This window comes from Liolophura sinensis, chromosome 10 (assembly GCF_032854445.1).
Source record: "Liolophura sinensis isolate JHLJ2023 chromosome 10, CUHK_Ljap_v2, whole genome shotgun sequence".
Classification (NCBI taxonomy): domain Eukaryota; kingdom Metazoa; phylum Mollusca; class Polyplacophora; order Chitonida; family Chitonidae; genus Liolophura; species Liolophura sinensis.
Window position 1 is genome coordinate 13,723,945 of NC_088304.1, and position 14,457 is coordinate 13,738,401.

Consider the following 14,457-nt stretch of genomic DNA (forward strand, 5'->3'; position numbering starts at 1 on the left):
AGTGAGTAGGCCTTTCCACTCCAGTAACTTCGGGATTTTGGTGTGAGACTGGCTTTAATACAGTTCTGTTATATACTAGGCGAACAGTACAGATTCGTGCATTAGCTATCGACAGTTAACGCCGCCCGGATGCGATGGATTTGAACACCTCGGGCATAACTCGATCGGTCACCGCCGTCCGGGTGATGAGAATCTCGTACGCCGTATGCGCTCTAGGGTTGATCTTGTCGCTCTACGCCTGGTTTGGCCGGTTGGCAAAAGAGAGGGATGAGAACTACGAATCTGCCTGTGATTTAAGCGGTACTGTAAGCTGTTCAAAGGCGTTTGGATCCAGGTAATTGTCATCCGGATCCTCCTCATGTTGTATATGAGTATCCGAAATCATGTAGGCTGACACTAAGCCAGGTTTTGCTTTCGGAGGGTGTAGCGCACTCTCCTTCGGAATATTAATGGGTGCGATATAACCTCTATCTATTTTTTTTTTGCCTAATAAGCAAATAATTGAATGATTGAATTCATGAATGATCGACTGATTATAACGCCACGTCGGCAGAATCGTAGACACATATTGGCTTAGAACATGTTAAAACTAGGAGACACTGGATGATTTCCGTTCTCTAGAAAATGTAACTTTCGTGTTACATTTAACAAAAAGACTATTGTCTGAGTAATAGTAGAATGTATGGGTATATGTTTAGAGTTTAATGTCGTACTTTTTTCAGCCCTATGGCGACGAAAAATTATTAAGTGTGTGTACATATATTATTTCTCCTTGTGCTGCGCTGTAGCACGCTAACCACTAGGTCACGGAGCACCGCCCCTCGCCGCCCCTCTACCCCCGTATAATATTACAAACTCCTGTTAACTCGGCTGTAGCCTAAGTCAGGAGGTCGATGGGGTTCCAGACGAGGTGCGATGGTTTCTTCCGGTTCTGATCGGTAAAAAAGTAAATATGTAAATATATATGGTGTTTTCAGAGAATGCAGTGTGCATACCGAAAATCTACGATCTTTTTCTTCAAAACAAATATAGTTTCCGCCTATGTTTTCTTCGTTTGTATAAAATGTAGACAGGTAGCAAATCTTATTATTATATACCTACATGTATTTCAGGTACGGTCGTGGTTTTGGGCTCATTGACAGACTATTCCCCGCCTCCAGTATATTAAACCAGCCCAACGGAGCGATATATTCTGTCTATTACGTCGTACAAGCAGTCTTTGGTGAGTGGAAATAAAAAGCTGTGAACTTTCCTATATTGAAGGTATAAATTGACCATTTATACTTCAATGGCTATCCCATATATATATATATATATATAGCCCTTTTCACGCATATAAACCGTTCCTATAAAGTCAATACAAGACAAGCATAGGATTCACACGTTTTTAAAATATTGTCATATCGAATACTAATTAAAGTTTTACAAGGTCATTTTTAGTGTCAAAATTGTAAATTATTCACCGGATAAAAATTACGCTATATATAGGCCATATTCTCAAACTGTCAGAACTGTTCTCTTCAGGTTCTTCGTCATCCATCACCGTGTCCGGGATACAGTTGTTGGCGTCCAGTTTGTCCGCCTGTCTGTCCGTCTATCTATTCTACGTTCTCCGTTATGTCATCCATTATCACTGTGTTCTGTGCTACATGTTGCATTTCACCAGTTACTGTTCTTTCTTTTGTTTTCTGTATAAATTCTGGTCTCTGTCTAAATTAAGAATGACGAAAATTAAAGAAAGTTAAGCGGACATCAGATGTTTTTGGAGTTGAGCTTTATCACTAGATTTTAATTTATTTATTCATTTCATTGGAGTTTTACACCGTATACTCCAGAATATTTCACTTATGCAACGGCCGCATTATGTTGGGAGGAACCCCGGGGAAACCCACGGCCACCTCAATGCCAGACCTCCCCACCTGCGATTTAATTTCTTTGATTGGTAATACAAGTCAGAGTCAAGGAAGTTTCATTTACATTACGTTGGTCAGATGGAAAATTTGAGTACCGTCCGTCAGGCATCCGACAAATCTGACATACAGCTGCGAGCACTGGATTCGAACACACGACCTCATCGATGAAACGGGGAAACGCTCGCCAAAAGGATACCTACTCAGAAAAGAATGGAGAAGAGCCCTTTTTATTTGTATATTGCCCCCTCCCCCTCCAAATAAAGAACCTTCACATGTGTTATGTTCCAAACATACCCATATAGAACAAAGTGTGTTGCTAGAGGTCAGATCTAGTTTATGATGTCCACTAAACAGAATTAAGCATTAAGGTGCGCTTGGTGCACCGTCCACTGTCAACAGTAGCTTGATTGGGTGACGTTTTCATTTCACAGGGACTAGCCATATGTATTGGAGCTTGTCCACAACGGCGTATGCCACCCTCTCGCATTCTCAACTGCCTACCATATGTCGTTACTGCCTAACGCCAGTGAACACAACACTACAACGGGATTGAGGTACAAAATGGCACACTGGCGATCTGCTAGCTTAAAACTATATATATATACATCGCAAAGGCTGTGAAAGATATACACCAACCTTCGCTGGATTTAAAGGGAACCACAGACTTTCCAGATGGTACATCTTATCTGGACCCAAATTTGTACAAAAACCAAAACGGTTTCCTCTCTCGCAGACTTTACAATAAAAAGAGTAGTTACAGTTTTTGACATTGCAAATTATTCTTTCATACTTGGACAGCAATATACCGAAGGGTCCTTGATACAGCGTGTATATAGCTCGCCTTGTAGCATTTCTTAAATCATGCGTGTTTTGCGATTTTAGTCAACGTCACAGGTTATTAGTGTAAAAACTTGTGTCCTGGTTATTCCATCAATAGCCTTCACTCTACGTTTCTTACGTTTTTGAATGACTATAATTCTCCTGTAAGTAAAACAGGGCAGAGTGTGCCAAATCTCTGGAACTCTGCTTCATTGTGTTCTCTTTGACCCGGGGCTGGGGCGTTATAGGCCTACTCAACGTGTTGAATTGAATCGTCAGGTTGGGTACAGTTGCATTTAAAAGAGATACAATGGTCGTGGGTTTCCCCGGACTCTGCGCAGTTTCTTCCCACCATAATGCTGGCCGCCGTCGTATAAGTGAAATATTCTTGAGTACGGCGCAAAACACCAATCAAATAAATAAATAAATAAATCAAAGAGATACATTTTAATATGAACAGCTTGAACTGCATTGTACGCGCTTTTGAATACTGATTTCACTCAGTCGCCTAGAACATATCTTGCGTCTTTCCAACATCAGTCAATACTGCTGACTGCTTCTGTTGGCATGATTCCGTTCTATTTTTGTACTTTAAATATTTTCTTAGTTCTTGGTAGCTTGTGTTAAACGTCCTTTCGGGAATTGGCCTTGCGATTATTGACCCGGAGCGTCGATCTTGTTTGATGGCTGGTATACGAATGACGAATACACAGGTTCAACAAATGTCAGACATTAGATTGCGTGAACGTCCACTGTCACCAAAGCTTTGAACCCGTACCAAATGGTCAGGAGTTACGCGCCTTCACTCAACTACATTCTGCTTTCGGGACTGAATTTGATGATACAATTAATGGTCAGAGGTTGACATTTATTTATTTGATTGCTATGTTACGCCATACTCAAGATTATTTCACTTATACAACGGTGGCCACCATTATGGTGGGAAGAAAACCACGCAGAGCCCGGGGAAAATCCACGACCATCCGCAGGTGGACCTTCTCACGTACCCGAGGTTAAAAGATTTAGAGCAAATCTCACCTTCCTTGGGTTTATAGCGTATCGTCTTATTTCTGATATATCAAAACGGTGCTTCCTTGTAGTAGGCCAGACCCAATGACCACATGTTTATAATATTGCTTAATTGGAACGCTATGTCCAACAAACTTGGTCAACTCCCCTTATGCTGATCGTCAAGCAAGGTAGTGTCAAGTTTACCGATATTTAAGTCTTATGTATGACTCACTTCGACATTGAACTCCAGACATAACGGCGTATATTGTATTCACAACGCTACCCGAGTCAGTAAGTCTTCAAGAAGATGTACAATGCCAACGCAGAGGTCATTTTATATCATAAATACTTGAAATGAAAACATTTATTATGTTACACTTCAATTCATTCAGTATTAAATAAATGAGCAAATGATTATATACAAATATGCTTATAGAAACAAAGTAGTAGAAACGGGTAATAATGCATAATATGCCTGATCACTAGGCACAACTATCATACAGTTTGATAACAATCTTAGTGCTATCTGACTCCGTGGATCTACTTGACCTGCAATTTACATTAGCTGCACACTACTTACACTTTATAATACATAATTTACATATTATTTAATTCATAACACAAAGCTTGTTTCACAAAACTGTGCCAGTAATACTTACAGTGTGACTAAAGTAACGATCTACTAGCTTTTATGCCTGTACGGCTTTCTTAAGAACACACATCACAGATGCAAAGTCGCAGTGCCAACAGGAGTCATCATTGTGACATTCCCTCAGTACTGTTAATAGTGTTTTGTACAAGAAATTAACTCACATAAATGAAGAAAACAATTAATTTAACAGCTTAAATTGACAGATTTTGCCAAAAAGTTTTTTACCCAAGAGGGAAAGTGTTACTGTTGTACATAGATGGGACATCTTAAATAGAAAAGTTGAGAAATGTCTACATTTCATGACCATGTATTACTTATAAACACTAGAAAGGAGGACATCACAAATGAATAGACTGACATTTCAAATACTTGCTATTTTCTACAAAAGCAAGTACTGTGAATCATTCTGCTGACTGAATGGGTCTTGACCCCACCAACAACAGAAACAAACTTCCCTCACCCTGAGACTCACATGTGTGCATGTTTTGGAAATATAGCTAAGACTAATTTTGATTCTAGATGTCAAGATGTTAAAATTTTGCAACCAAATTTCAACTGAAAGTAATGACACAGGACCAGCCCTATCATGTAATCTAGAAGCAACAAGAAAGACATCTGACAGTGTATATTAAGTCTAGACCAACTGCACTGAGGTATAAACAGAAACAAAACATGAGAATTGATTTAAAATGTTTAAAAAAATTCTAAATTATACACACACTCCAAGTACTGCTATTGTCAAGTATTCCTGCACGTATATACGAACATCATTCACAAGGTAATCGTAAGATTCACAAGTTAATCGTAAGATTCACAAGTTAACCATAAGATTCACAAGTTAATCGTAAGATTCACAAGTTAATCTTATGTCTTAATAATTCAGCTCCTTGTTGAGCTCCGCAAGATGAAATCCTCCACGACCAAATCATCAATGTTAAAGTTACTGCTATGCTACACGGATCTCTTAATCACAGTTTCCAGTATGACTAACTTTTGTGTTTCTTATGGGAATTTATTTGGGTGCATTTCTCTGCAAAACAAATGTCAGCAGTGTTTTTTTTTTTTTAAATATCAATGATCCTTGTGCTTTATCAACGTCTAAAGAATTTGTAAGAAAAAACATAAATGCTGATGTTTTAATAGCATTCAAATGGTTCTTGGCTCTCTAAAAAGTTGAATTTGGCAGAAGTAGTCAACACTTGTGACGCACATACATTTAAGTCTATTTTTGTGAAGAGCATTGTACAGCATATGTTCACAATAAAATGAATTTATGATCTTGTGAATCAGTCATTTTTATTTTCAGCTATTTAAATATGAGTAACCTATCAATTATAGCCCAGGTAACAACTTACAGCATGTGCTGTATTTTTTGAAGAAAATTTTACAGGTTGGAAACATTCCTCATCAAAAGTACACATACCATGTAAAACATCCATGGGTCATTCACATGCCCAAATGGAGGTGTCCACTAATCTCGAACAAGAAAACAGCTTTAATATGGCCATTATGCACAACGGTTTCACTCCTGTAAAGCCATGCAACGAATATTATTTTAAACATTTGTTTAATCCCAACAGATTTTGTCGCTGAGAGCTAGGATGTAGGCGTACCTTACTAAAACTCAGAAAGTGTACATGCACCTCACAGGATCCTACTCCCTTTTGTCATTTTGTGTTAGTTGGATCTCTTAGTGTTCAAGAGACAATGCTGCCATGCACATGTACCATTCTCCCGTTGTTTCGCCATGAACACATCTACACCATTTCCCTTACATACTGACAGAAGGGTCACTCTGAGTGCAGAATCAGAAGAAGGGAGAGGTACAGTTGCTTAAAATACCCATAAGTGGAGAAATTAAAAGAGTGATTAACTTACTCAAGTAAACAGACCATATTAACAAGGGGTATTCGGAAGAATGTATCACAATATACTTTGGTTTTGTCCACTTCCTTTCTCCCCATCTCAAACATCGCTCTCATACTGGTCAGTTTACTCATTTTAGCCCATGTATTTATACATCACAACCAAGACAAATTTTTCTGCAAGTTCCACAATTCAAGCAGTATTTGAAACCTTTTAAACAACCCTGCTTTATTTCAGTAGTTCTCATGAAAGTCCAAGTATGACTGAGTCAAAGCACCGAAAATCATTGGTTCATCCAGTGATTAATACTCATCATCCAAGCAGCTTGTCTTCTGAAATGGAAGATTTGGTGTTTTTCGTAAGTTTTTGTTCCTCCCAACAGAAGATTATAGCAGATTTTTCTGAAGGCATTTTCAAAGTAAACGTATGTCGTGTTTAAGTCTGAGCAGGGAGGCAGGGATTGCAAATTTTCCATCAGAATCCATAGCAAGGGCTTGCACCTTTCACACATGAGCCCATGGGAGAATTTTTGCAAATTTCACAAGAACACACAATGTGGGATTTTTGTAACTTTCCCACAAGAATCCATCATAGGGATTTCCTCTTCTCATACTGGCACATAAGTAGACACATCCACCTTCTCCTGTGGCTGACTGTAGCAGTCTTGACAGGAGTCTTTCCAATTTTTCAATGCTATCTTGAAAATTTCTTGAAGATGTTTTTGCCCTTTGCGAAAATTCCTTTTGGTCTTTTCTTCTTATCGTCAGTGCCATTCACAAAGTGCTCTGGGCTAACTTGCTTGTTTGAGGAAACATCATTCGTTAAATCGTGGCGTCGTTTCTCCGTCTTCAATGGAGTCCTCGAATCCATAGTCACATTGGGAATCTATCCAATCAGAGGTGATTAACACAAAAATAAGTAACAAAGTAAAAAAAACTTCACAAAAAGACCAGTTCATTTACATTTAATTTTACATGATTTGCTCAAAACTTAAAGTACTTTCATATTGTATGTTTGAGTAAAACTGAAAACATTTCTATAGTTCTTATTATAGCGATCATCTTGTTCTAACAATTAGAAAGAAAATAATGGAAGAATTTGTTCACCAAGCAAATTTTACATAATAAAATGTAACGATTAAGTGGAACAGAAAAAGTGAAAAAGTAACAAATGCAAAGCTGTGACAACAAAGGACTAGTGCCACAAGATTATCTCAACAAGTGGATCATCATGGTGACAAAAAAAAACGAAACAATGGACAACAAAAAACCGCAGGAAACATTTTGTGTACTGATGCTACAAAGGTGGATCAAACTGATGTAATTTCGAACAATGATTTAAGACCAGCAAATCAGACTGCTTAGCCCAAGCAATAAATGTCTTAAAATTTTGCCGATATAAGTCGTGCATTTTGCCTGAGTTTGAAAGTCTTATTTATCTTTTAAAGGTGTTTTGAGGTTTGTTTGGAAGGAAATGTCTTAAGTGTAAGTTTCAGCATCCAAAGCAATATTTTACGACATATTTGGGACTATAACTATTTACTCTTTTGGGATGGAAATTTTATTTATTTATTTATTTATTTATTTATTTATTTGATTGGTGTTTTACACTGTACTCAAGAATACTCACTTATACATGTACCACGGCGGCCAGCATTATGGTGGGAGGAAATCGGGCAGAGCCCGGGGGAAACCCATGACCATCCACTGGTTGCTGACAGACCTTCCCACTTACGGTTGGAGAGTGGAAATATTAGGTCCAGCTATCAAGCCAGTAAGGAATACACATATCTTGTTTCTTCACTTAATTCAGTGTTGGAAATCATACCAATCTGACATTTTTTTTTCTGACGACTGCAACCAAGCCAGTAAGGAATACATGTCTCTTGTTTCTTCATTTCATTCAGTGTTCGAAATTATACCAATTTGATATTTTTTTCTGACGACTGCAAGTGACAGAACATCTTGTGGCCAAGCGGGCAGGGTGAGTGTCGGTGCTAATAACCACAATATGCAGCCTAGGTGATGAGACAGAGGGTGGTGGTGTGAGGCCAAAGATGACAGGCATCTGGATTTACGTCAACACTTTCATTTTTCACATAAACTTTCCCATACATGTCCACTGCAGAACTTTACACTTTACCAAAGACATAAATCAAAGTTTCTTTTAAGATAACAATTGACATATATGAAAACTTTTATTCTCTTTTTTTCTTTGAGAGTGTGAAAGAAATTCTTCCCTTAACCAGAAATCTTAATCTGACTTTTATCTGCTTGGTAGCGTTATGCATTTTGGATGGACCATGAACTGCCAAAACATAGGGAATTTACACAGGGAATTTACACTGGTTCAGCCCATATAAACGTCAGCCTAGAAGCTTCAATTTATAATTATGGAGTTAACTGAGCCTATTATTCATACTACAAATTTTATAGGAAGCACTCCATGAAGAAGAGAAAACTGCCTGGAAGTGAGGAATACAACTGGTGCATTAAACACAACATATGATGTTGTGATACTGGTGCAAGAGCGTTGCTGTTGTTGTTGTTGTTCATAAGGATTATTGTCAAACAGGGCTCTGGGAGTGAACACTTTCGTTAGTTAGTGTGGAACTTGTGTATTCGCACGTTAGATACAACTTCACAGGTTAGTACAAATCTTGAAATCACTCCACGCTCACAGAATTTGGGGGGTGGGGAGAGGAAAACAATTCAACAACAACACTGGTGTTTACCAGAGGACTGATTTTCATCATCCCCGTCACTGTCACCACAAGAATTAGCGGGGAAGGAAGCGGACTCGAGCATGCTCACGACAGAGGGACCAATTGGGATGTCGTAGTGACCTACTTTATGCGGCCAATCAGATTCATTTGTTGTAGGCTCTGCAGTATTGTTTTCCAGGCTGTCACCTGACCTGCATGGTGACACAACACTCGTGCCGTCCATTACCTCATCATCGGCCGGAGATGCCGGAGTGATAAAATTTGATGGAACTAGTCCGCGAATGCCGTTTAGCTCCCCTTGGAAAAATCCATCCTCGTCTGCCTCACCGAAGATCATGATGATGTCGCCAGCTTTGAAGCACAGCTCCACCTGGATTCAGAAATGGAGAAAATTCTCTGTCAGAGGAATCCATAGAATGGATAGAAAAGACTTACGGATGCTAGGAGACCATATTACAAGAATCAATTCCAACTTTGACATTGGAACACAAAGCAAAAGTTATAAAATAAGTGTTGGGGATTAAAAAAAAACTGTAGCAAAATCACTCAGTGTGATTAATATGAAACTACAACCCAGAAACAACATAACTTCTCAGCTAAGTCTGTGCCTATAGGACATGAAAACAATGTAATCTTTTCCTATAAAATAGATGCAGAGACAGGGTAACACTTCAGGACATCACTAAAAAGTAATGAAGAGTGTACAAAAGTGTCACATTTGACCAATTCAAGATTTGACCATTGCAATTGTGTTAAATTTACCTCAGCGTCAACATTGGGGGAGAGCTCCTGAGGGTCATAATCATAGAGGGCCACCATTTTCTTCAAGTTCATGTCTTGTTGCATGGTGGGGGATGGGCTGGGGGACAGACGACGGGAGGACTGATCTCGAGTGGGGGTTTTCTCCTGCGGAGCTGCAAACACACAAGAAAAACAAACTAGTTACAGGAATGTATTTAATAAAATAAGACACATAATAACAAACACAGCTGCTATTCCACAACTTATTTATCTGATTGGCAATTTACGCCATACTCAAGAATATCTCACTTCTCCGGGGGCCAGTATAATGGTGGGAGGAAACCGGGCAGAGCCTGGCAGAAACCCACAACCATCCACAGGTTGCTGACAAACCTTCTCACGTAGAGACAGAGAGGAAGCCACCATGAACTGGACTTGAATTTACAGAGACCACACTGCTGAGAGGCACCTGGGTCGTTGTGCCGCGCTGGTGTGCTATCATACACATAAGCTGTATTTTTTATGTAACAAACTTGAATTCACAACAGCTGCAGCATTCTACTAGTTGAACGCTGAAGTATGGGAGGAGTGATATATTGTTTTTTTAATCACTTCACTGAGAAGAATGAAGGTTTTTTGTCATCTTGCACTCCTGCTTAAGTGAATGTCAATAATTTGACTTATCAGCCAACCGATAGACAAACAACAATGTGACCAGCCGGTAGACAATCTGACTTTATACAGCTGCTTGCTGCAGCTACAAACAACAATGTGGCCAGATGATAGACAATCTGAGTTCACAGAGCTGCTTGTTGCAGCTACAAACAACAATGTGGCCAGCCGATAGACAATCTGAGTTCACAGAGCTGCTTGTTGCAGCTACAAACAACAATGTGGCCAGCTGATAGACAATCTGACTTCACAGAGCTGCTTGTTGCAGCTACAAACAACAATGTGGCCAGCTGATAGACAATCTGACTTCACAGAGCTGCTTGTTGCAGCTACAAATAACAATGTGGCCAGCTGATAGACAATCTGACTTTATACAGAAAATAACTGAATTATGGCATCACGCCCATGGAACTTCATCTCAAGTATATGTTTTACGTTTACTTGTTTTACAGTGCAGCAAGAAACACATTGGGTACTATGATCTCTTCATATATAAACGATATATAAATTGTGTTGTCTTAATTGTGTTGTGTTAATTACTACTGAATCTATAATCATCTATACAATATAATTTAATTTATATTGGAATATAATAAACCCACTGGGGTTTCTGTTCTCGCCAAGTTGAAAAAACAACATAAATTTGTATTGCCAGACTGTATCTCTCACCTTCATCCCACGTCTCTGCAGAGTTGCTGCTTTGACTCTCCTGAAGCAGCTGAGCCGCGATTTCAGGGTCGTCCACCTGCACCTCTGACACCATGTTACAAGGGACATAACCCATGCGGTTGTTACACGAACCACGGAAAAAGCCATCGGCATCTTTATCACCATACACCTGGAAATGAGGGAACTTTTTCAATCAGAATTCTTTACTTTTTTATGGTAGAACAGAACAAATGGCCATATTTAATCATCTATTAGCCTTCAGTGTAAACTGGGTGTTTAATTATTTTATTTATTTGATTGATGCTTTATGCTGTACTCAAAAACATTTCACTTATATGAAGGCAGAAGAACCCGGGGGAAACCCACAACCCTAATCCACGTTCGACGACACATCATGGTTGAATTTTGGTAGCATACAAATAAATTTTGAAGCTGTGTTCAGCTGGAAGCAGATCAAACAAATATCTCATACCTAAGAACATAAGTTCAACCCTTTTCCATTCTACAACTGCTCCCACACTATTTATTTATTTGATAGGTATTTTATGCCGTACTCAAGAATATTTCACTTATACGATGGCAGCCAGCATTATGGTGGGAGGAACTGGGAAGAGCCAAGGGGAAACCCATGACCATCCGCAGGATGTTCACAGACCTCCCACTTACGGCTGCAGAGGAAGCCAGCATGAGCTGGACTTGAACTCACAGCAAAGGCATTGGTGAGAGGCTCCTGGGTCATTACGCTGCGCTAGCGCTCTAACCAACTGAGCCACAGAGGCCCCGCTTCCACACTAAATTTTAAGTTAAAATGAACACAATGTTGCTAGGGCATAATTAAGCCATCTGAGAACCATTTATATGAGCTCACCTTAATGAGTTGTCCTTCTTTGAAAGGCAACTCTTCATCAATGGCATCCACATTGGGTGACATTTCCACTGGATCGTAATCAAAAAGAGCTATAAAAAGTCTAACCCGTTTTTCATCATAGATATCTGATCCCGCCTCAGCCATTGAGTCCCCTTCACCATTGTCCTCATAGTCTATTAATTCTGATTCAGGAATATCGTCCCTAATCTTCTTTTTAGTCACAACATCGTTGGACAAGAGTTCTTGAACACTCTCTCCTGATTGGTCCAAACTATCACTATGGTCATGGTTGCCATGGTCATGACGATGTCGTTGACCCGGCGACCTCCTTCCAGAATCTGAAGTGTCTGATTTCCCTGATGAGGGTCGTTTCCCTCTTGGACTCTCTCGATACCCGTCTTGTTTACCGTCTCCTTGTATTTCCGCAACAGGACTTGGGGAAGGTTTCCTGGGGCGGGGTTCCTCTGGCGAGACCCGTGGCCCAGGTCGATGGAAGGCGGACTCCTCATCATCTAAAGCTTCAAATGATGTACCTCTTTCACTGCTGCTATCTCGGGTGATTTCTGCGCAATATGAAAATGTACATGAGAACTTAAAGAAGCAGACTGAAATTTTAATATGAATCTTGCGCGGACTTGCATTGTCCTGCATTCAGGCCCCTTGCTGAGTAAACTTTGAACTAATTTATTTATTTTTTTTAAATAACCCATGTGACTGTCGAGTGGTTGTGTCAGTGAATGGAGGGCCTCAGGGAAGATCAATACTGTCATACTGACTGAGATCATTACCCTCTGAAAATAAAGATATTATTATTATTATGGAACTGCTTGCATTTGTCTTGTCTGAATATACATCTATTAACCACACATGCAAAGTAAAACAACTATCACAATCACTGGACAATACTTTCTAACGTAAAATGGTTATGAAATCTGAACAGCAGCAGCCCTGAAATGAAGCAAACTCTGTCATATTGAAGCAGCTGCTGTGAAAAGTTCAATCTACTCACGTATATGAGGAACAACCCTGCTGGGGGCTAGCATGCTGTCAGACTTGGGCGACCTCTCCCGATCCTCTGAGTGGCGACCATGTTTTGTCACAGCTTTTTTATCTCCCCTTGGTGATGACCTATGCTGATTATGCTGTTAATAAAACACAAAAATACATATTCTCTACATCACTTTCCTCAGTAAGCGAAAATTAAACTACCAACATACATATATATCTGACTGTATTCAGCAGAAATCTGCTAAATGGGATCTGAGCAGTCTGACTACTTAGTTTGCTTAAGATTTTTACTGTGATGTCAGAAATGGCTTTGTGGAAATGAGCTCGGGGTCCCATTGGTCTCTAACCTCTGTGTCCTGAGTCTCTGACAGATCCTCTTCCTCCACTTCCTGGATGTCTGATAACTCTGAGCTGCTCGTCTCCATTACCTCTTCTCGATAGTGAGGGTTGATCGTTGCCACCTGTCAACAACAACAACAACATAATGAAATGCACGATTATACATTGACTCACTTGACTGACTTTAACCACCATCAATATTGTTTTTGCCTGTGTTTATTTGTCTGTCTGTCCGTCAGCAACTTTACAGAAAGAGTTATATGCACTGATTTGGATGAAATTCTGAGCACAGTTTGGCACAGTCAAGTCCATTCCATTCTAGTGATGATCTTCATCCAAGGATTTCTTCAAAGTTATTTTTCTTACCACTGCCACACTGGGTACAAAACCATATTAGCCTTTTACCTTGTAATAGTTGCATATATGGGAGAGTATTGTCCCTTTGTTGGAACTCTTCATGCCATTCTTGAGCACTGTAGTGTGGAAATCTGTACATTTAGCTGTAGTGGAGGTTTGCGCTCTCAGTGTGCTTTCTAATTTACTTTACATGAGACAGTGGTAAGGTTTATGGGTTGAGGAAATCAGAAAGGCCAGTTTGCAGATTTTGATTTGAAGCCACAGCCAAATGACCTAAAATTTCACCCCTAATAAGTCCGTTTATAGAGGCAAATATCATAAAATACTGCTTTTGGTGCTGAAACTTACATTTTAGCACTCTCAAAATTAGGCAAAAGGTTCAGCTTTAACAGTCATAGACAAAACTTTATAAGGACCTTTATGTCATGTATGCAGTAAAACATGACTGATTCAGATTGTGTACAGAACATTACCTTGTCTTCTTCTCTAAACGCTGCCTCTATCTCCTCATCTGTATCTGTTGGCTCGCTCTGCCAAACAACACAAACAATAAATGTCAGATAAGTGGAATAAAGTTGACACAGAAGCGGAATAAAGTTGATACAGAAGTGGAATAAAGTTGACAAAGAAGTGGAATAAAGTTGACACAGAAGTGGAATAAAGTTGTCCAATGAGTGGAATAAAGTTGACACATAAGTGGAATAAAGTTGTCCAATGAGTGGAATAAAGTTGTCACATAAGTGGAATAAATTTGTCCAATGACTGGAATAAAGTTGTCACATAAGTGGAATAAAGTTGTCCAATGAACGGAATAAAG

At 39.4% G+C, this 14,457-nt stretch overlaps 1 protein-coding gene across 1 annotated transcript in view; it reads right to left on the minus strand.

The window, feature by feature from the left end:
- Positions 1–4,080: 4,080 nt before the first annotated feature.
- LOC135476910 (peripheral-type benzodiazepine receptor-associated protein 1-like) overlaps positions 4,081–14,457 on the minus strand; it is a 152,548-nt gene continuing 142,171 nt past the window's right edge. The window contains exons 28-35 of the mRNA XM_064757055.1: positions 14,114–14,402; positions 13,292–13,405; positions 12,946–13,078; positions 11,937–12,499; positions 11,069–11,237; positions 9,749–9,900; positions 9,111–9,356; positions 4,081–7,146 (exon numbers count right to left, since the gene is read on the minus strand). Coding sequence (XP_064613125.1) covers positions 6,955–7,146; positions 9,111–9,356; positions 9,749–9,900; positions 11,069–11,237; positions 11,937–12,499; positions 12,946–13,078; positions 13,292–13,405; positions 14,114–14,402 — 1,858 coding nt within the window. The 3' untranslated portion in view covers positions 4,081–6,954. The remainder of the gene's footprint in view (positions 7,147–9,110; positions 9,357–9,748; positions 9,901–11,068; positions 11,238–11,936; positions 12,500–12,945; positions 13,079–13,291; positions 13,406–14,113; positions 14,403–14,457) is intronic.